This window comes from Spermophilus citellus (genome assembly GCF_964194105.1).
Source record: "Spermophilus citellus genome assembly, chromosome: 8".
In the NCBI taxonomy this organism is placed as follows: Eukaryota; Metazoa; Chordata; class Mammalia; order Rodentia; family Sciuridae; genus Spermophilus; species Spermophilus citellus.
Window position 1 is genome coordinate 39,493,035 of NC_138189.1, and position 23,066 is coordinate 39,516,100.

Consider the following 23,066-nt stretch of genomic DNA (forward strand, 5'->3'; position numbering starts at 1 on the left):
CCTATATCTGCAAGAACCCTGGGAATTCAGAAATAAGAAGAAACAAAACAAAAACAAAAACCACTTCTTGGAGAAGTTTCCAGTCTAGAAGTGGTGAGAGGCGAAGTTGACTCTCCAAAAGACCTTTCTGAAGACCCTAGCAGCTGGATGCCAACTCTTAAATATATATAAAATCAAATTTTATAATTGAAATTTGGAGACATTTTCTGTTGATTAATATGTTGCATTACATAGATATCAAGAAAATTACTTGTCTTTTGCATTACACTTGATGTTATGGTTTGGATCTAAAGATTCATATGTTGACAGCTTGGTCCCTAATGCAGCAGTGTTCAGAGGTGAGGCTCTTGGGAAGAGAAGAAGAAGACTGTGACCTCTCAATGGATTAATCCATTGATATATTCATAGCTGATGACATTATTGGGAGGTGGTAATAATATAGGAGGTCACTGGGGGCACACTTAGAAGGACGTATCTTATCTTTGGTCCTTCCCTTGTTCTCTCTCCTCTGCTTTTGGGCTACCATGAGGTAAACAGTTCTGTTCTGCCACATGCTCCCTCAAATGACCTTCTGCCTTACCATGGGCTCATAACAATGGGGCCAAGCAACCATGGATGGAAACTTCTGAAACAGTGAGCCAAAATAAACCTTTCCTCCTTTATTTTCTCAGGTATTTTGTCACAGAGTGGAAAACTAACTAGCAGACTTAACCAAGTCAGGAAGATAAATTTTATTACTTTCAAAATATTAACAGAAAATAGACAAATCATCCATTCTGAAAGCAAGGGAAAAGAATATCTTTGTTTAAATGAGTATTTTAAAAATATATAAGCATTATATGCAGTACATACTATTTTTATATATTATGTATCAATAATATATAAATCTTACTGGAAATTCTGATTATTTTGATAAGATAAATGGACACAAAAGGATTATCCAGTTGCTTTTTTAAAATTGTGAAATAATACATTTTTTTGTAGAATATAGTTTAACTCTGACAATAACATTTGAACTCCAGAATCACACAAACTGGATCAAGATTTAGAAACAAATGATTATTTTAGTGAAGAGAATGGAATGTTTGACCAATGCCCTGAAATTTAAAAGTATTTTGAAAGATTTCTTTGAAGTCATCCACTTATAAGCAAAGAAAATAGTGCTTTTCCAAGGTTCATTGGAGAATCACAGGGATGCACTGGATTAAATTATTTTGATGTTTTGTGGTTACATGTGGATCTTCCTATTTGTGTCATTCTCCTCTGTTAGGAATATTTTCACTGTTGTCTAGACAAACTACAAATGTGTGAGACAGACTTGTTGATTTCAGATGTTAAATTTATCTCTTATAGTTCCATACAAGAAAAAAAGCAGATTAATGTTACATTGTAAATTCCATTAATCGAATTCAAAACAAAGATAGTTCCCAAGTACAATAGGATTTCCAACTATTATGGGGCAAAAGAGTACCCATATAGCCATCCTGTTTTTCATGTTCAGAACAGTATTCAATAAACCATATGAGATATTCAACATTTTATATAAAATAGGCTTTGTGTTAGATGGTTTTGCCTAACTGTAGGCTAATCTAAGTGTTCTAAGCAGTTAGGCTAGGAGAAGCTATGATGTTTGGTAGGTTAGGTGTACAAAGTGCATTTTGACTGATGATATTTTTGACTTAATGATGGGTTTATCAGTATATAATTCCATTGTAAAGTTGAGTAGCATCTCTAATAGGATATTTTCCATTTTATTCACTCTAGAATATCAGACCGTATCATCATAGGAAAATCTGTTAATAAAGTTGGTTAGGTATACAACTATTACTATGTAGTCTCATATTTTATTTTCTATTTCATGCAAGTTTATCCACAATGTTGTCCTGCTATTCTTTGCCAAGTTTTTTTTCCCATTATGAAGATTCTGCTTTCATAAGCTTATGATCAGCTTGGTTATGAGTGTTGGTGAAACATGAGCAGCAGATATTCCCCTCAAGTTATTTTCCTTCTGCAATGACTAGAGGTATGAATCTGGATGACCTTCCAGATTTCTTCTTCTTTATTTTCCTTCACACAAGATAAATCACTATGATAAACTACTTCAATGAATAACTTGTCTACTTAGGGAAAGCAGAAAGTCCAAGCAATAAATCCAATTTGATTGAGAACTATGAAGATGTCAACAGTAAATAATAATGCACTCTTTCCCAGTACACAAAGACTGTTTTTTGTTGTTGTTGTTGTTTGTTTTTTTCTTGAATGGTATTGGGGATTGAACCCTGGGCCTCCCATGTGCTAGGCATGTTCTGTATCACCCCACCCCCAGCCCCTAGCCAAGATTTATTTTTAACAATGGCTTGCTGCAAAATCATTTTCTGGGATGCAGGAAATAACTGGCCCTAATTCTGGATTGTTTTCAATAGCAGATATAATGAAGAATCATCAATTGCTAGATGTCAGAGCCAAAAATTAAACTGCATTCAAAAACCTAGAATAGGGGCTGAGGTGTAGATCAGTGGTACAGCATTTGCCTAGAATGCATGAGGCCCTTTGTTGTTTGATCCCCAGCAATGGGGTGGGGGGTGGGGGGAGAAAGGCCACAATATTTGCTCTGCATTCTAATTTATAGAAATAGAACTTTATTGACTAAAAAACAGGATATGTAAAATAAAGAGGAAGCTCAGTCAAGCCATCCATTCCATATAATTAATGTTTGGAATGAAAAACTTCCACATATTTTTGGCTTTTTAAATACAATATTTTATACCAAGTATTAACTTATGATGAGGTGTCCCTTTTTACTTCCATGCTACAGGCTTTAAGATATCTTAAGTTAAACACAAATGTGTATGCACACATACACATACACATACACACAACATAAATGTCAATACATATCTAAAGCATTTTCCCGAGCAGGTGCAAAGATCCAATTGAAGTTTTTTTTTTAATAAGGCTTAGCCAACTTGATGTAAAACAAAAGGTTCCCAAATAGAGATTTTTTTTTTCATGCAATGAACATGGTTGGAGAATAGAAATCTGACTCTTGGAGTTAAATTGACTCTGAACTCCCTAAAATTCTAAGAGTTTATCATTCTGTGAGTTAATTCCTCAAGTTGTTCTCCCCATAAATGAGCTGCTTGGAAGAAGGAGAATGGTTTGGGAAGATGGGTTTATTCTTTCAGGCCACTAGTAGTCTACAAAAGTACTCTGTTAAAGAGTGATCACAAATGCGTACCTATTAGCTTAGCAGGTAACTGAAAGATGATAGGTGTTTTTAAAAACCTCATGCACTGATGAGCCTCACAGTTATGTCCATCACTGAAAGGACAGTTGTTTCATATTTTGACCATTTTGAATGAAATCTTGGCTCCTATGTCTTGAGAAGTACTTCTTATTCATTTATTTATTATTTATTTATTGGTATCAGAGATTGAACTCAGGGGCACTAAAACACTGAGCCACATCTCCAGCCTATCCCCATATTTTATTTGGAGACAGCATCTCACTGAGTTGCTTAGGCCCTTGCTAAGTTGCTGAGGCTGGCTTTGAACTCTCAATCCTCCTGCCTCAGCCTCTCGAGCCACTGGGATTACAGGCATGTGCCACCATGCCTAGCAATGGGAAACACTTCTAGTGCTTATAAAAGACACAGTCTTTCTCATCCTGTACTTCTATCTCCAAATACGTGAATTTTCTTTGGGTCATGACTCCCCAGCTTCCTCCTCATTCATTCCTGTCCTCTACTAGAGAACTTAAAGCATTGAAGAAAAGCAGAGTGAAAGAAAAGATGGAGGCTAATCAGAGAAGACTCAATTCCTTTACTCAGCTGTAAGCCAGGCAGGGTGCAATATCATCTGCTGCTGTTATTGTATGTTTGTTTGGTATGTGAGGGCTCTCAACATGTTCTTAGCAGAAAAATATGTCATGCTCAATTCAGGTGAGAGCCTTCCACAGAAAGCATTTCAAAAGAGCAAGAGAATCAAAAGAAGTATATTATTTTAAAGTACTCTTGAAATTTTAAATGTGTATAAATTCAGAGGTTTAGAAAACTCAAAAGCCATAGACAGTTTAGGAAGCCGAAGGCTGTGAATCTCCCTTTTCACTTAATCCATGCCTTATTTTGCATTCCTCGCAGGTAAGCAGGCAATGCCTAGAAGAGAAGCAAAAACAGGTAGTGGTTTGTACTTTGACAATAGAAGCTCTAGTCTTAACACAATGTTGTTTAGAGAAGTCTTCTGTTCTAAAGTTCACTAGCCCAATTTCTTCAGGAACAATATTTGTTCTTAGCTTAAGATTCCCGAAATTTCATCCAAATAAAGCCAAGAACAAACTTTATGTTGAAACAGATGGTTGTTTTTGTGGTTAGAGTCACACAAAGGTTGAACATCTTGACTCTTTGAACTTGAGTAATTTCTAACAATAACATTAAAAAATCATAAATAAGCCAGGCACAGTGGCGCATATCTATCGCTCCAGCACTGAGGATGCTCAGGTGGGAGAAACACTTGAGCCCAGGAGTTTGAGGCCAGCCTGGGCAATGCAGTGAGACCTCATCTAAAAGAAAAAAAAATCATAAAATACATAGTGCATTTATGTAGTATTTAATATAATATAAGCCTATAGTGTTTAATATAATATAAATTTATGGAATTAGGTTTGGACACACATGAGCACACATAATTTTTTTAAATTAAAAAATTGCAAAGACATTTCCAGAGATAATTTTCCTGATTTGCAACAGTTTCCTTAGAATCTACACAATACCAAGGAAAACGCACAGCTTTGTATTAGAAAAATACCCACACTTGAGGAATTGATGTCCTTGAGGCCCTTCCCAGTGTTAGTTTTGAAATCTTACAAATTCAATTCCATAAACATTTACTGAACACCTACTACCATGAGGAATTTGCAACAGGAAGACCATTTAAACAGAACAGGATGAGGTGAATTCTATATAATAGAAATATCAACCTTGCTTGAGTGGGAAGGGTCATTCAGAAGGCAGCGACACTATAAGCTGCTATTGCACGTCCCCAGAGAGATGAATGATGACCTCCACCCTCCTCCCTTTATCACTTATTTTACCCCATTGCTTTGAGAATTAGGTAGAAATCCTTAGTGTGGCATAAAATCCTTCAGGGAGTGACCCTTACTTGCTTTGCCCTCCAGATGTCTTCTACCATTTCCCAATAGCTCTCTATGCTTCAGCCATAGGGTGTATCCATGGGTTTATTAAAGAATTAATCAATCAGGTTTCCTTCTCTGAGCAGGCCATTCCTGGTCTAGCATTTCCTTTTTCAAACTTGCTATAACTCCCACTGGTCTTTGAAGATTCAAGTCAAGCATCATCATCTCCTTTAAGAAGGCCCCTTCCTTAAGCTTCTAGACCTCAACCTAGCTAGGGGCTCTTCCCTCCTTCCCCCTCACTGGAAATCAAGTAGCTTTGTGAATCGTTGCTTCTAGATGTACTGGTAATGGCCCTTCACAAGGGCTTAGCAATGGTTACCAGCCACTAATGTGAGCCCAGAGTGCAGCTGCTGTGGCTACAAGAGGGCAGGCAAAACAGAGCTATAGAACAAAGAGCTCAAAGCAACCCTGGAGACCATTTACTTCAACCGCCTTCTTCTAAAATGCAGAACAATGGAGACGGTCTGGAAAACACAGATTTCAATCTTGGTTTATAATTATTATGGAACCTGAAGTTGGATAATAGCAAAAGAACTTCCTGAAATTAAAGAGGAAGAGGGAACAGTTAAGAAAACTTTCTCCTTTGCATGTATTGATTTTATAAAACTTTCCCTAAAGAGACCAGAATCTTGTGGTCAATTGCTCTTCAGAAAGCTGACCCTAAAACTCGGCTTTGTAAAGATGGACTGATGTTGGAGTTGTCTGTAAACATAGAATTAATGACTCTCAGGCAACATTGCTGCTAAAATGGAATATGTAAGGGTTTGAAAACAAATGGGCTGAGCCTTACCTATGGCTAATTGAAAAACAGGATATGGCTAACTAGGTCACCTCAGAAAGTCTCTGCATCTCCTTGCTGTATGTCTGTGCACCTCTCTGGGTTGCATGCGGCTCAACAGGAAGTGACAGTTTTTAAGGTACCAGTATAGGACTAGGGAAGGTGGCTCTCCAAAGTTTTGCAAATGGAAAAAGAACTTGGGTGCCCTGATTTCTAGTCCAATGTTGTTTTCACTATATCATGCAGCCTCTCAAATAGAATCTACTGAGATGGGTGAGGGGTCTTCAGAGAAATGTGTCTTTAACACTAGTCCCATAACACTATAAAAGAAATAGCACTTATGAGTTATGAATAACCATTTCTATTCCTTGCAATATCCCATGGAAACAATTCTGATCATCATTTTATACAGATGAGGAAACTGAAGATTAGAGAGTTTAAGAAATGTATTCAAGGTCATATGGCTTAGGAAGTGGATGGAGTGGTTTTCAACCCAAAATCTCCAACAGCAGAGGTAGTCCTGTGAACTCCACTGTCCTGCTGCTTATATCCCCAGTGAAAACTACAATATATATTACATGCTATTAACATGTTAAAGGCTCTCAGAAGCCTTCCGTAAGGAAGACCGTTTAAATTTTACATAACCTTGTGATGGTAGAAGCCATTTGTGCTCATCAAGATATTCTTCAGAGACTTGCACAATGCCTTGGACATAATAGGTACTCATTAGATATTGTTATAAAATGAAATAGGTAGCTAATTTAATAATTATCAAAGTTGAGTTGTAACAACTCAAAACTTGAAGGTTAAAGAGGTTTTTTAAATGAAGGAATTTAAAAAATGTTTAATGTTATAAATAGTCAGTGACCCTTCATTTAATTACTTATAATTATCTTCATTATAATCTCTTAGTCAAGCAGGTTACAAACCTGTTATGCTCTGGACCAAAACCAGCTCCACGAAGCTGATCTTCAAAGGAATGGAATTTACTCTGGCATACTCCTATGTATGAAGCCTTTCCAAGGCCAAATCCTAAGATGCCAGCAACTGTAAAAGCAAGAAACATAGGTAACTGAAAGATTCAGAATCTCTTTTGTTAATTATCATCTTGAATTTTTTTTATTAAACCTAGTCTTTTTTTTTTTTTTAAGTGCTGATGTTGAACCTAGGGGTGCTTTACCACTGAGCTACATCCCAACCATTTTAATTTTTTATTTTGAGACAGGGTCTCAACAAGTTGCTTAGGGCTTCACTAAGATCCTCCTGTTTCAGTCTCCAAAATCACTGGGATAGGTATGTGCTACCACACCAAACATCAAGACTAGTCATTTTTTATCTAAAAGTACTATGGTAAATCAATGAACAAAAACTCTGAGGGTGAAGCCCCTATCAAAGAGCAGGACTGTGAACCAGAGACTTTCTGATCTCTTCTTTGAACTGGAAGCAGAATGACCAGGATAGAGCAAGTGAAGGTGCTGTCTCAGAGATGGGCAATGAGAGGGTGGCAGCTGTTAAACAGATGGCTTAGGCCACCAAGGAGAGAAGGTGGGGATCTGCACTGTGACTATTGGAAGCCTTTAAATCACAGGTAGGAAAGCTCCTTTACTTTCTTTAAGGTCTTGGAAGAGTTGGGAGCAACATCTAGAAGTGATGTCATGAGCGCGGGAAACCTCCTATGAAGGAAGTTGTTGGGAGCAGTGATTTGAATCGTTGTCTCTGACCTACAGCAGGAGCTGCACCTGCACTGGAAATTTCCCGTGAAAAGGTGCAGGTCAAGACTGCCCAGTTGCTATGGTGACACCCTGCTTAAAGGAGATTCTGTGCTAGGCACAGGACTATCAGTCTTGACCCTAAGTGCAGAATCAGCTGCCAGGTACAGAGAATTATGGAAGTAAATTGATAATTATATTTGTCATATAGTACTTTGACTTTCAATCCTGCATGCTTTCTCACAGAAAATCCTTTTGATGAGAAAACCCATATGATAAAGTTGCTGAGCTAGCTCTGGGTCATTCATCCTCCATCAGAGGGTGATGTCCCACCTAGCCCCAGCCTTTTCTCTATGTCTTTGTCTTTTCTCAATCCCCCATCGCCCCTTGGTGATTTCTGAATTAATGGCTGTGCTGGTTGCAGCAAAAAATCTTGAACCCTCTGGCTGGGAATGAGATCTGAGATTGTACCTTCTTTGTACATAGAAGGTCTATGTGTATCAAGAAGAGGAAGAAGAAACCCCAAGTGTGTGGCAAATTTATTATTGGAAAATCCCCAGCTCATTTTTGATGTCAATGACAGATAATCTTTTGAAAAGACTGGCCAGCCCAAAAGAAGAAAATAAAAACCCTAAGGTCTTATCATTCAGATGCTCTACTGTTGATAATTTTGTTAAAGCTGGCCCTCCAAATCCATGGGTCACACATCCTCAGTCAACCAACTACAGACAAAATATTTGAAAGTTTGGGTCAGTACTGAACAAGTACAAACTTCTTTCTTTCAGTATTCCCTAAGTCATAAAGTATAACAACTATTTGTACAGTATTTACATTGTTTTAGGTGTTGTAAGTCATCTAGAGATGATTTAAAGAATACAGGAGAATATGCAGAGGTGGTATGAAAATAGTATGCCATTTATATAAGGGAATTGAGCATTCATGGATTTTGGTATCCCGGAGGGGTCTTAGAACCCATCCCCATCAAATCTGGAGGAACAACTGTATATATCTTGTCAGTCCCTCTTAGTTCATGCTTTAAAGAGGATTATCTGGGGAGAAGTCCCTATATACTTCCTGTATATCAGGAAGTGTTGAATAAAGTAAGAATGTAAAGCCATAGAAAATAGTGACTAATTTTTCAGAGTCAATGCAGGCAAGTTGGTTAAAATGGACATTCCTTTCCCTAGCGGTTAAAAATATCACCCTTTCTTCCAAAATGAATCTGCTTTTTTTACTTTAATGACTTACGTGCAAGTTTAGGCAATGATCCAAGTCTTGGGTTAGCTGCTAAGTAACCTAAGGAGTAATATATAGATAATTAATATTTTATTTTGCAGCCTACTTAAAATTTTAAGGAAAACTGCAAAATTTAAGATGCAAAATTTCTTAAGTGTATACATAGTCTTAATCTAAAGAAACAATTTTAAAATAATTATGATTCACTTCTTGACTGAGTTTAACTCTTGAATAGCCATTTTAGGCAAATAGCATATATTAGTTTTAGCATATAGAAAAGGAATATGAAACAAAGACTGATTTAAGTTCAAAAAATGACTCACTATCCTGTTCTCTCTTAAAGTAACTCAATATAGGAAGTTTCAGTTTAGAGATTCAATCTGTATGTGTGTGTGTGTGTGTGTGCGCGCGTGTGTGCCTGTGAGCACATGCATACATGTGTTTATTTAAAGCTTTTTTTTCTTGCTTTGACTAGGGGCATTCTACCACTGAATTGCATCCCCAGTCCTTTTTTTTTTTTTTTTTTTTTTTTAAAGAGGGTCTTGCTAATTTGCTCAGGCTGGGATTGAATTTGCAATTCTCCTGCTGGGATTATAGGCATGTGCTACTGTCACAATTTTTAAATGAAAATAGTAGGGGCTGGGTTTGTGGCTCAGTGGTAGAACTCTCGCCTAGCACATGTGAGGCCCTGTGTTCGATCCTCAGCACCACATATAAATATAAAATAAAGGTATGGTGTTCAATTACAACTAAAAAAATAATAATAAATAAGAAAATATTAAAACTTGTGGCTGGGTACAGTGGCACACACCTGTAATCCCAGTGGTGTGGGAGGCTGAGACAGGAGGATCACAAGTTCAAAGCCAGCCTCAGCAATGGCAAGGTGCTAAGCAACTCAGTAAGATCTGTCTCTAAATAAAATATAAAAAAAGGCTGGGGATGTGGCTCAGTGGTTGAATGCCCCTGAGTTCAATCCCTGGTACCAAAAAAAAAAAAAAAAAAAAAAAAGAAAGAAAGAAAGAAAAGAAAAGAAATATTATAACTTGAGGTGGACAGGATAGTAGCTCCTAACAATGTCCGCTCCATAATCTTAAGAAACTATAAATATGTTATAATACATAAAAACTTAGGTAGAAAGTAGAATTTAGGTTGCTATCAGACAACTTTAAAATAGGGAGATGGTTCTGGATGATCCAGGTAACTTCCACATAATCACAACAATCCCTGAATGTGGAAGAGGGCATTGGAGAGGACCAGATATGACAATGTGAGAAAATGTTGGCTCAGCATTGCTGGCTTTAAAGACATAAGAGGGGGCTGCCAGCAAATAAATGCAGGAAAAGGAAAGGAAGATTAGAAACTTCCAGAAGAAATACAACTGGAACAATGTCTTGATTTTAATCCAGTGAGACCCATTTTGGATTTCTGGCCTCTGGAACTGTAAGTTAATAAATCTATTGTTTTTAAGCCATGGTGTCTGTGATAATCTGTTACAATAACTATGGAAAACTAATATATAATTCTGAAAAAATATATATGCACAGATGCAGAGATGATAGATCTTGAGTAGTTTAATATTTATAAAACATAATTCTATGGATGTCCTGGCTGCATTTTTTTTTTTGCTGTGTCAGAAATAGCCTGATGAAGGCTTGTTCTGATTGATGAATATATTCCTATTAAAAGACTATCTTCAAGATATAAAAATGAAATCATATTTAATACATGACCTTTACAGCCAGAATAATATTGATTAAATTGGAATTCTCCTGGTTACATGACACAGGTAATCTTTGAGATCCAAAAAAGAACTAGGACATCTTCCTTCATATTTACCAGGAAGAAATATTCCTTTTAAAATCTTGGTAATCCAGAAACATCCAATAAATTGAACTTAAACAGGTTCAGAGGCCTTGTTGTTACCTGGGGACTACACAATGTGTAAGAATTCTCTGTCTAGGTGGAGACAAAGAAGAGAATGAGGAAAGAGGAATGGAGAGGAAAACTCAGAGGTAAGCAGAGGTCACTGTAGGGAGAGACATGTGGCTGCTAGTCCTCATGGTCTCTTTTATGCATCAGACAGGGTACCCTCCTTAGTTGGTTTAGCTTCTTGCTGGGACAAATGGCTTGGTGGGCAGAGCTTGGGTGGACTTCCACTCCACTCACCTCCTACCTGGAGCACCCTTCTGAAGTGAACCATCGGCCCAGTCACAGCCAGAGACTGGAAGGCACAGGGACTCTGGTATAATGGAAGGCACTGTTTTAGTTTCCTATGATTGCTATAACAAATTACCACCAATGTAGTAGCTTAAAGCAAGTTTATTATAGTTCTTGAAGTGAGAAGTCTCAAATTGGTCTCACTAGTTTAAAAATAAAGTTGGAACTGCATTCTTTAAGTGCGCTGCTTTCTTTGCTAGGGTGTCTGGAATTTCCAGATCCTAGAGGCCTCCCACATGCCTTAGCTCATGGCCCCTTCCTCCATCGTCAAAGTCTTGCAATATTGATTCTTTATGCTGTCCTCTCTCTGGATCTGTCTTTTCTTCCCCTTTGTTATTTTAAAAGAACTTTAAAATTTTTAGGTTTTTTTTTTTTCTTTTCATCCTTGGGATCAAACTCAGGATTTCACACATGCTAGGCAAACACGTCACCACTGAGCTATACCAGCCCTTTGCATTTTCAGATAGGATTTTTTTGGGGGGTTACTGAGGATTCAACTCAGGAGCATTCAACCATTGAGCCACATCCCTAGCCCTATTTTATATTTTATTTAGAGACAGGATTCACTGAGTTGTGTTGTGCCTCACAATTGCTGAGGCTGGCTTTGAACTCGTGATCCTCCTGCCTCAGCCTCCCCAGCTGTTGGGATTACAGGAGACATAGGATTTTGCTAAGTTGTCGTGTAGTGGCACCCCCTTTCTCCACAGAAAAGTCTTAACTGGGTTTCTCCAAAATCTTCACCATGGTTGATTTTAGGACTGTCAGCAAGAGTCTCTACCAAAGAGTTCAAAGTAGATAAACTTCCAATTTTCGTGTTGCCCTGTTTGACTTGGCCACTGGTTAGGAAGAAATCAGCACTCCAGGTTCTGGACACCCTCTTACTAGTCTTCCACAAATGTGTATCCAGTATAGTAGTTTGTAGAAATGTGTAAACAAGGCCTCTGGTCTTGAGCTGGGGCTTCACAGAGATGTCTACATTTCTAAGATAATAGAAGTTACCAATTGGGCTCTGTGGTAACAGCTGGCAGGGAGAGGAAAGAAAGGGGAGAAGACGCTCTCCCCTTCTCAGGTGCTATTTTTAAAGGATTAACTTGCCTAGAACAGTGAAAGAAAAAAACTGCTTTTATGTGAACTTTTGCAGACTGTGAACTTCTGAGCCCCTCCCCTTATATGTTGGGTATAAAATTCTGAAACTATCTGAACTCGGGGTTTAGAGGATTGATTGATTACAGCAAAAGCTGTGCCCTCTGAACCTGGCTGCAGCCAAATAAAACTGTTCCAGCTATCTTCAGTGCCTTGCCTCATCTGTCCCTACAACAGGTAGGCTGGCTTTGAACTTGTGATCCTTCTGTGTCAGCCTTTTGAGTAGCTGGGATTATAGTTGTGTGTCACCATGTCTGGTAAAGACTCTTTTGGTCAAATTGGGCTCCCTGGATTACCTAGGATAATCTCCCTATTGTAAGGTCAGCTGTTTAACAACCTTAATTATATGTGCCATTTAATTTCCCTTTGCCAGGTAATCTAATATATTCACTCATTCCAGAGTTTAAGATCTCTTCTGTGGGGACAGGGACCTATGCTAAAAAGAGGCAGAAGCATGCATTAAAAAAATCCTTCACCAAAAAAATACACGCCCAGTGCTGAGGAGCTGCCAGAAGGGTCACAGAAAACTGGACTCTCTGAAGTTAAGCAATTTAACAAATATTGAATCTTACCTTGGTGGACTAGTCCCTGGGTGACAAGCATGCTTACAAGAGAGAAAGGCAGAGCTGTAAAACAAAAATGTCCTTCAATATTGGTATCTTAATATCATCTCATTCCAGTCAGAATGGCAGCTATTATGAAGACAAACAACAATAAGTGTTGGGGGGTATGTGGGGAAAAAGGCACACTCATACATTGCTGGTGGGACTGCAAACTGGTGCAGCCAATATGGAAAGCAGTATGGAGATTCCTTGGAAAGCCGGGAATGGAATCACCATTTGACCCAGTTATCCCTCTCCTTGGTCTATACCCAAAGGACTTAAAAAAGCATACTATAGGGACACAGCCACATCAATGTTGATAAAAGTACAATTTACAACCCAGATGCCCTTCAGTAGATGAATGGATTTTAAAAATGTGGCATATATACACAATGGAATATTACTCAGCAATAAAAGAGAATAAAATCATGGCATTTGCAGGTAAATGGATGGAGTTGGAGAAGATAATGTTAAATAAAGTTAGCCAATCCCAAAAAACAAATGCCAAATGTTTTCTCTTATATAAGGTGACTGACTCATAGTTGGGTAGGGAGGGGGAGCATGGGAGGAATAGCCAAACTCTAGATATGACAGAGGGGTGGGAGGGGAAGAGAGGGGGCAGGGGATTAGCAATGATGGTGGGATGTGACAGACATCATTATTCAAAGTACATGTATGAAGACATGAATTGGTGAGAATATACTTTACAAACAGAGATATGAAAAATTGTGCTCTGGGCTGGGGCTGTGTCTCAGTGGTGGAGCGCTCACCTAGCATGTGTGAGGCACTGAGTTCAATCCTCGGCACCACATAAAAATAAAATAAAGATATTGTGTTCACCTAAAACTAAAAAATAAATATTAAAAAAAGAAAGATTGTGCTCTAAATGTGTAATAAGAATTGTAATGCATTCCGCTATCATGTATTTAAAAATAAAATAAATTTAAAAAATATTGGTAACTTAAAACATGGTGCCTCACCTAGAGGTCAGGGGAGAATTGCTCAGAGATTTTTGTTTTACTTCCTTAAATGTAAGTTTTATTCATTTGTTATTTTACTTATTCAAAAAGTATTTATTACGCACTATAGGGACAATTCTCTTAGGGTCTTCCCTGGTCACTCAGCCTATTTCATACCATTAGTTTGACCAAATATAAAACCCATTTTACTCCATCTCTGATGTTCTAGTGTGAATCTGAAGTGTCCACCAAAGGATCCTTAGCTGGCGGGCATGTTGGGAGTTGTTTGGAAACTTTAGGAGGTAGGGCTTACTCGGAGGAAGCATCATTGGGAATGTTTCCTTGCAGTATGTATCTTGTCCTTGATCCCTTTCCTTCTCTATCTTTGCCTCTCAGCTGCTGTGAATTAAGCAACCACATTCTGCCATGTCCTCTTACCATGATGCTCTGCCTCATTGCAGGCCCAGAAACATGGAACCAAGTGGCCAGAGACTGACACCATGAGCCAAAATAAATATTTCCCCCTTTAAGTTGATTTATCTCAGGTATTTTGTCACAGTGATGAAAAACCAACTAATACATCAGACATCCAAATTTACTGAACGGTTGACTTGTACAAGATTTTGAACACTACATTTGACATGAGCATCTTAGTTCTTGAATTGGGGAACTGCCTGTATCTATACGCATACATATATGTATACATCAATTTTCAAGCCTACATAATTGTTAGGAAGCACTATATAATAAACTGCATAGTCTTCATCTATATTTGTTAGTTTTTTAACCAAATTTGCTTTATCTCTATTTTTTTTATTTTTTTTCTGAAATATTTGAAATTTGTAAACATCATGACTCTTCATCACTGAATATTTCAGAAGATATCTTCTAAGAACAAGAATATTTCCCTACAGAGTCACAAGACCATTAGGGGTACTCCAGGATAATTAACTATTGCACAATCTATATTCAAATATCTCCAAATGGTCTAATAATGTCTTTCATAGCTGCTGGCTTTTTCAAATACAGAAAAATCAAGGATCCTATTTACTCTCTAATCTGCTTTCATCTTTCACTGAGGAGAGTTCCCTGTTTTTTCTTTTTTAAGTCTATAAGACATTTTTGTCCACCAATTTGGAGGTCTGCCTGAAGATCCAAATGGAAGATTACAACATGACTTCATTCAAGTTAAATATGTACAATGTTTAGCTATGCCTTTTTGAACAGACAATTAGTTTGGCAAAGGCAGTTTCTAATTCTGTCAAAATGTGCCAAATGACTTCTCTCAAATGCAGAGAGCAGTGGTAAACATTCAGCTCTTCCTGGCAACCAAGGAAATTCAAACAGTAACCAATTTTTCCATCTATAACTAGTTGCCTGGTGGCAGGCAAATGGGTCATAATGAAGTGTTAATCTACTAGTGCGCAATTAAATTATTTACTCATAGGTTGTCAGAAAAGACATGCATTTCTAGAAGCACAATCAGTAATCATGGTAATGCATAATGAATATCAACTCCTACAGAGTGTTAGTTCCAAAACTGGTGATGCTGAATTTGAATGATTTATGAAATCAAAATGAGTATTGTAAAACAAAAATTATCCCTGTGTCAGCAATGTTGCACAATACTGATGCTCTGTCTATAAGCTCTATTATGCCATTCTCAAACAACAAATCATGAATTTTCTAAATTGGAAGAAACTTTAATGCACAGCCTGAATTCACACCCTTATCTTATGTAAGGCAGGCTCAGAAAGAGGAAGCAACTCAGCAGAAAAGGCTATTCAGAGACAATATAAGAGAAGCATTAATGGAACACTGCCATTTTTCTTTCACTCAACAATATTTAGGAGAAATTCTCTATGTGTGAAGCATTGTGCTAGGCTCTGGGATGAACTTGACATTATTTCTGACTCTTTGAAGCTTAGACTCTAGTGGAGGTTAGAAAGATCTAGTCTTTGGTAATAAAGACATTCTAGACAATAATCTTGGCACATGTTCTTGCTCATGGGAAGGAAAGAGTTAAATGAGCAGCAGTTTTTGCTAAGTAAGGCAAAGTGCTCCATAATCAGATGTTATCTCTGCCCTAAAAAATTTTTCCAGATGGATTTAACCCAAAACATCCCTGAATATCCAAGTTCTTTAGGGATTTATGCAAACACTGCTCAAAAATAAATCATTCCTGTAGTTCTAATAGGATATGGAGGCAGTTTATTGCATCAAATGCAATGCTAGTAAAGATTGAGCAGGATGCAATTACCTCTCTTCCAGAAACTTTCTTCTTGACATTCTCGAATAATCTTGGCTATCTCTCCTCTGTGGATGTGCAGTTTTGATTTTGGACAAAACAACATGCTCTGTAAGGAAAGTTACATGACGAGTTAACTGAGATTATCAGAAAAACATCTACTTGGTTTTCCCTGGAGGAGGAGGTCTCTTCTCTTGTTACTTGGTTTGTGTTTTGGGCTGGCTGCGCCTATATACAGAAATGGCCAATTCCATAAGCTTCCCAACTGGACCTTCTAGATGGACTGAGGCAAAGAAAGAATCCCAGTTGGAGAGACAGGGTGATTCACTGACTTGAGTGCATGAAGTGGCTACTGGTCAAGCTGAATTACTGCTGAGGCCATGTGTGCTTTCACCTCCATGCCTCTGTCCATGGGCTTGACTATACTTAGAGTGCTATTCCCTCTCTCCCTTCACCTACCTGCTCTTAAGATCAAGCTCAGTGTTGCCTCCTCAGTGAAGAGAAGGATTTGCTGATTTTGCCACTGTTCCTTTTCAGGCTCTTTGTAGTAGGTATCAGTGTGGATGGTGGTCACCATTTCTTGAGCACTTTCTCATGGGCCAGGCACTATGCCAAGCACTTGACATGCATGATGCTATATTAACAAGGTGGAGGGACTCAATGCGTCTATGCCTTCAGAGATCTACAAGCAACGCAAGCTGGCATCCTCCCTCTTCTTTCTCTCCAACTCTCCTTGGCACAGTACAATTGCAGTGGTCAGCATGAATCACAACAACCAGTAACATGGTAATGCACAATGGGAAGAAGCAATTGCCATCAGTCTCTACTTACCTCCATTTCTTAGCACCTGTGCTCCTCAGCAAGCACGCCTCCTTTCCCAGGTAAATCAAATCGGTCCCTGACTTACTGATGGTTCAGATTTTTCCATTTTATGATGGCATGGCAGTGATACGCATTCAGTAGAAGCCATACTTTGAATTTTGATCTTTTCCTTATATTGCTAGCAATATGCAATGCAATATTTTCATGTGATGCCGGGCAGCAGCATTTAGCTGTGGCCACCTTTCTCCTGGGCAATTGTGAGGATGAAAAGTTCATGCTCTGTACTGTGTTGTGTTTCTAAGCTAGGATGTGTTTCAGTAGGATAGATGTTTACAATGCATTTTAGACTTAAGATATTTTCAACTTATGACAAGATTATTGAGATGTATCTCCATTGTAAGTCAAGGAGTATTGCATTTGTTCTTGTCCTGGCTATGGCTGCAGCAGAAAGAAGAAAAATGTCATCCAAAAACACACATATACACACAGCTGACTGTCGCAGTTGCTCTGAGTCCTAGAGTCAAGATTAGAGTTCGTGCACAGACTCCTGGACGGAGCTCTGGTGACCCTTTCCTTCATGGCTATAAATGTTTTATGGCTCTCTGTTTCACAGAGGCAGTTCAGGTATCCAATGTCTTCTGCTTGTGACTTGTTATCATTGGACTGTTTGCCTCTCCTATAGTTTACTTTTTTTTTTAATTAGAGAATTATAGTTACACATAGTAGATAGGCTCATTTTGACAAAATCATACATGAAAGGAATTTGATTTTAATCCCCATTTTCTCCTCCATAAACAATTTTAGCTTGATATGTTTACCCCAAAGAACAAGTAAGATCACTGGCCAAGATCACTCCATTTACCTATCAAATACTTGCTCTTTTTCTTTCTTTTTAAAACCTAAAAATTTTATTTATTTATCTATTGTGGTACTGGGGATTGAACCCAGGGGCACTTTACAACTGAGCTGCATCTCCAGCCCTTTTTACTTGGTATTTTGAAATTTTGTGACAAGGTTTTACTAAATTGCCCAGGCTGGCCTTGAACTTGCAATCCTCCTGCCCTAGTCCACTGAGTAGCTGGATTACAGCTACTGGCACCGGCACATTTTTTTTTTTTTTTGAGTTAGGGTCTTCCAGGTTATTCTTGAACTCCTGGACTCAAGTGTCTCTTGTTCAAATATTTGTTTCTGAAACACATAACATCCATTCTGAACAAGTTGGAAAAAGTGTGCTCATGTTAACACTTGGGTTCTCAATCTGATGGCTAATTAGTTATTAAGAATTCTGCTATCCTAAAAGCAACATCTGTCAGTAGCATATGCTTTGTATAATTATCCTTAGTAAGAAAAATATGAAAATAAGCAAAATGTACCCTTCTGTTAGAGACAACCAAGAGTTTTGCTCTGCTACAGTAAACTTTTGCAGTCACTGACAGCCTCCATTAAGAGTTAGCTAAGCTGGATCCTAAATGGGAAAGAGTCAAGAAAGTTTTTGTAAGTACAACTTTTGTAAGTACAACCCACACATTCCTTCTGTGTTCTCTGTACCCATCCAACAAGGTGTCAGACCGGAAAAAAACCAAAATAAAACAAAACACAAAACCAAGTAAGATCGCTGGCCAAGAGTGGGGTTTAACAAAAGTTCTGTATGATATTCCTCTTAACATGGCAGACTCCCCAAATTAAAAACATACCTGCTTGCTCAGTGGTGGCAAGTGGGGACCTTTCTCTTGGCTCCCCTGAGTGGACACTGATGCCATGGTGACTTTGTCCTTGTCTCTCTTCTTGTTGAGGGCTCTGCTCACTTTTTGACCAAATGGCTATGGAAAATAGAAAAGAATCACTGGACCTTGAAAAAATCACTTTCACCCTTAATCTCAATGGCACTTATTTGGAAAAATTACTTTCATTTTGTCCCTAGTCTTAACCATCTACAAACTTAATTTCTAATGTCAACCCCTCACACTACATATTCACATAACTCACTAATGGTAACAGATCATATTGAGAGTGAAATGTCACACTGTGCATAGTGAACTGTTTTCCTGCCTATAAACTGTGTTCTAAAAAATAGTTTCATTCCACGACAAGGTCATTAACTACACAAACACTTATCAAATGTCTATTATGCACCAAGTCTGAGGATACAAAGTATAAGATTAAAAAAAACTGCTGAAGGAATCAGAGTCTAAAGGGGAGGGCAGATAAATTGACAATTGTGTCATATGAGAAGCGCTCCTTCTCCTAGAGGCATGTATGGGGTGCTAAGGAAGGAGAGTGAGAACAGTGTATTCTGTCTGCTAGGCCTAAAGGCCCCAATGAGACTGACTTGTGAGATTTCAAGAGGATGTCCAGTGGGTGGATGGATTCTAGGGGCAGGAGGACCAATTTGGAAAAATAATGCAATAGTCCAGGCAAGAAGCTGCAGAGACCGGAAATTAGATGCCAATAGGAAGAATAGGGATGATAAACTGGGGTTTGGAAATGTTGGATTTGGGTGCCTGGGTGCAAACAGTGGAATTAGTCTGGAGAGATTAGAATATTTGAGGACTGGGGTTTGAAGTTCCAGATGATTCATAGACTTGAGAGAGAAATTTTGAATAAATGTATCTAAAAAGAATACTGGAGAATGTGAACATTGTACTCAAGGGAGTATCGACAAGGAAAAAACAAAAAAGAAGGCAGACTTAAAAAATGCAATGATCAAGTAATTACATAGTTCAGGAGATTAGATTTCGAGTTTGGCAAAGATGGACACACTCCAGGTAGGTCACAAGTCTCCTCCCACTCCCCTCAGAGGCCAGGGCTACATTCTGCAGCCCTGGCCTCAAGACTGCTACTGACTTCCTGCAAAATGAGCATCTTATCACACACAGTTCTGTTTCCTGCATTAATTACTAAACCATAAGGTGTATGAGCAAAGGTGGCCTCTACTTGCACCCAATTTCACTTTAGGTGCCCAATGTTACTGTAGAGGCAGCACAGTATCCTGTAGTGCTAAGTCTCTGAATTCAAATCCTGTCTCTCCCTTTTGCTAGCCCTGTACTTTGAGGCAAGTCAGTCTGTCTGTGCCTCAGCTTTCTCACCTGTTCAGTGGATACAATGGGCACAGCCGTCTTGAGGGGCTGTTGCCAAAATGAAGGATGAGGAATGAAGCCTATAGAAAGCCCCAGCTAAGGAGTCGGTACTCAGTGGGTATATGAGCAGCTGGGGCCCTGGGCACCTTATGTTTTGAGAACCCCTAGAAATTCTTTGCTGATCTTAGAATGTTTTTGCTCAATCAGGCATTAAATGTGCAAAGCTAGCACATCCTCCAGGTTTGGAGGTTAGGTTCCCCTTGCACCCAGTTGTATCTGGGTCCACATCTAAGCAAGGCTTCTGAGGGGCTGCCTTCCGAGTGCAGCTCCCACCACCCACACCCAGGTCGCACGGGCTTCTCCAGTGGTGGGGAAGGGGACAGGGATGCTGACAGGTGGACATTGGCTGCAGGATGGGGGTGTTTGTAGGATGGACAAGGAGGGGTGCTATCCAGAAGTGACACACTGGAAACTGCGTCAACCCCAAGTCCCCCAAACCCCGACCAGGGCCACCCCCTCCCCCAGGCTGATGGTCAGGGACCAGAGGCAGGAGGGAGCGGAGGGGTTGGAAAGCGGCCAATGCCAGCCGCGCACCCTTCAAAGGGCTGCATTGTCTATGCGCCTGTCCCGAATACCCGGAAGGAAAGCGGGCATCCCTCCCGTTGTCACCTCCCCCCAACCCCCCGGGCTCACCCATGGGGGTGGGGGTCGCTTCCCAGGCCGCGTCCCCGGCGCAGATCGCTTCCCTTGGCGGCTGCGGCCCTCTCCCGGCCCCTTGCTCACCCCCGTGCTCGCCCGCAGCCCCGCGCCAGCCCGAGTCCCCTGTCCCCGGCGCCCCCGGCCCTCACCTTTCTTCTGCAGATCCCTCTCCTTCCTTCCTTCTTTCCTTCCAGCTTCTTTTGCTCCGCCCCCTCACCTCGCAGCTTATCGCTCGCTTGAGTCACCGCGTCAAAGTGCATCCCCACCCCCACTTGCAGTCTTTCTGGTGGTGACAATCGAGAGAGGCTGAACCCCAGCTTTTGCCACCACTCCGGTCCCCCTCCACGGTCCCAGGCCCTGTTCTGACACCCGGCAGATTCCACCTCCTCAGGGTCTATCATGACTCCCTCCTCCCCACAATCACAGCAGCAACCATTTCCCCTGGCACCCTCCCGGGGCCAGGCCACCCTCCCCGTGTGCAGTCCGGTCTACAGCCCTTGAGGGTGAGCACGATTATCCTCACTCTACAGGCCAGGTTGTGCAAGGTCACCCAGGAGTCCGGAGTCACACTCAGGCCAGCTTGGTCCCTAGCTTGGTCCTCTGTCCATGGACTTGTCCCTTCTCTGCCACCTGCTACTAAACTGTGGGGGCAAAGTTACCTCCTGGGGGAGTGCCTTTAGGGCTCTTCCCTGGGCTGACAGACAGGGACTCCTTGGGGGTGTTGAGATGGAGAAAGATTCTGAATCACAGTGAAGGCTCTCATCACCTTTTCCTTCTGTCCCAATCTGTCTCCATGACTTCAGCCTCAGCCCTGGCCCAGAGCTTGCCTTTCTTTGATGCCTGCCACCCACCCAGGGCTTCTTTCTGTTCTTCATGCTCTCTCAGCTCTTTTCCACCCAAGCCCTGGCACGGAGGCCTCCCCTTGCCTGGATCCTCTCCCTATGACACCCGCTTGGCCCTTTCCTATTCATGATTCCCTACCGTTCTTCAGCAGAACCTTTCTTGTCGCCCAGCCCTGTAAAAATCAAACCTTTTCTTCTCTTTCACAGCACAGGCTGCTATTGTTTTCTCTTACAGCACTGTTCACCGTTGTTATTATGTATTTATTATGTGTACAGTTGTATAAAGCCTTCCCTTTCCTTTCATGAAGAGCAGAACAAGATGGACTCTCTTTTGTTCACCATCAAGTTCTTTGCATCTCAGATATAGGAAGGCCTTAATAAATATTTCCTGAATAAACCATCTGGGTTCAAAGATTGTGAAGACACTGCTGTTTTTTGAAGATTTGTATCCATGCCTCCCCCACTCCCCAGTAGATTTCCTTAGACCACATCTATTCATGTGATTTAGTGAGTTCTTTCTTCCAATAGGGTGTTTTCTTTTCTCTTCACTCCTTTTCCTCTAAGTCAAAGGGTGCATAGTTCTGCTAATTTTATATTGTGTTGCTAGAAACCAGAAATGTGATTTGGCCATTTTATGGTCTGAAGGGATCAGCTTTGTAATTGGTTTTGTGGTATATATGAACAGCCCTCCATTACATTGAAGTCTACCTTGTAACAAATACTCGAAGAGGCATTTGTCCTTCAACTTCCTGCTTTAGTATAATTCATGCCCCAGCCCCCTCTACTTTCTGCCAGAATGTTCTAATAGGTCACCTTAGATAACTAGAAGTTAACATATGTAATGTGCATGGATTATGAGTTCCTCTGTTGGTATAGTTGGGCAAATATGATGTATCCATGTTTCATTCTGAGCATATTCAGAGATAAAAGAGAAAAGACACAGTTCCTTTCCACAAAGCATTTGTTACTTTCCAAAAGATAGAAAATAACATAGACTTGGCCCTAGAAATTGGTTACACTGAATGGAAACTTTGTTATTTTTAATTCAGCATTCTACAAGAATTAAGGATCATGACTATAAAGCTGATTATTACTAGTTAATGATATAAAATAGTGACTAGTTTAGGAAGTGCTAAATGGATTATGGCAGGATCCAGCTTCGACTCTTTCTGTTGCCCTACATTGTCCTCAGGCAATGTCCAAATTTATTAGCAGGATTCTGTGTGATTAAGCTCTTGCCTGCCTCTTCAACATATCTATCTTAGGGCCTCCCAAGGGCCCTATTGAGTGACTGCTGTTCTCTCCTTTCATGCTTTTGCATGGACTGTAATTCATCCTGAACCAAACTTCCAGCTTCTCCATCCCTCTGTCATTCACTCTTTAAAGACTGGACCATGGTGTCACCTTTTCTTGGAAACCCTGCCAGACCCAAGTTTAATTCCACACTTTCTGCATTCCTGTTGCACTTTGCAATGGTATCTGATATGTCTCTGTGTCTGAATATATGTTTCTTTTTTTCTTTCTTTTTTTTTTTTTTTTTTTTT

General features: G+C 39.8%; 1 protein-coding gene across 3 annotated transcripts; it reads right to left on the reverse strand.

The window, feature by feature from the left end:
• Positions 1–1,907: 1,907 nt before the first annotated feature.
• OCIAD2 (OCIA domain containing 2) lies at positions 1,908–20,878 on the reverse strand. 3 transcript variants are annotated; one of them, XM_081304666.1, is made up of 7 exons: positions 20,830–20,878; positions 18,599–18,724; positions 16,095–16,191; positions 12,846–12,899; positions 8,926–8,973; positions 6,898–7,015; positions 1,908–4,153 (listed from the first exon to the last, which is right to left on the reverse strand). In XM_081304666.1, exons 2-7 carry the CDS (start codon positions 18,662–18,664, stop codon positions 4,072–4,074), a joined length of 465 nt encoding a protein of 154 aa, XP_081160792.1. In that variant the 5' UTR covers positions 18,665–18,724; positions 20,830–20,878; the 3' UTR covers positions 1,908–4,071. The 3 variants fall into 3 exon arrangements, with proteins under 3 accessions (XP_081160792.1, XP_081160793.1, XP_081160794.1); XM_081304667.1 differs by lacking the exon at positions 20,830–20,878 and adding an exon at positions 20,675–20,762; XM_081304668.1 differs by lacking the exon at positions 20,830–20,878 and adding an exon at positions 19,991–20,056.
• Positions 20,879–23,066: the final 2,188 nt, after the last annotated feature.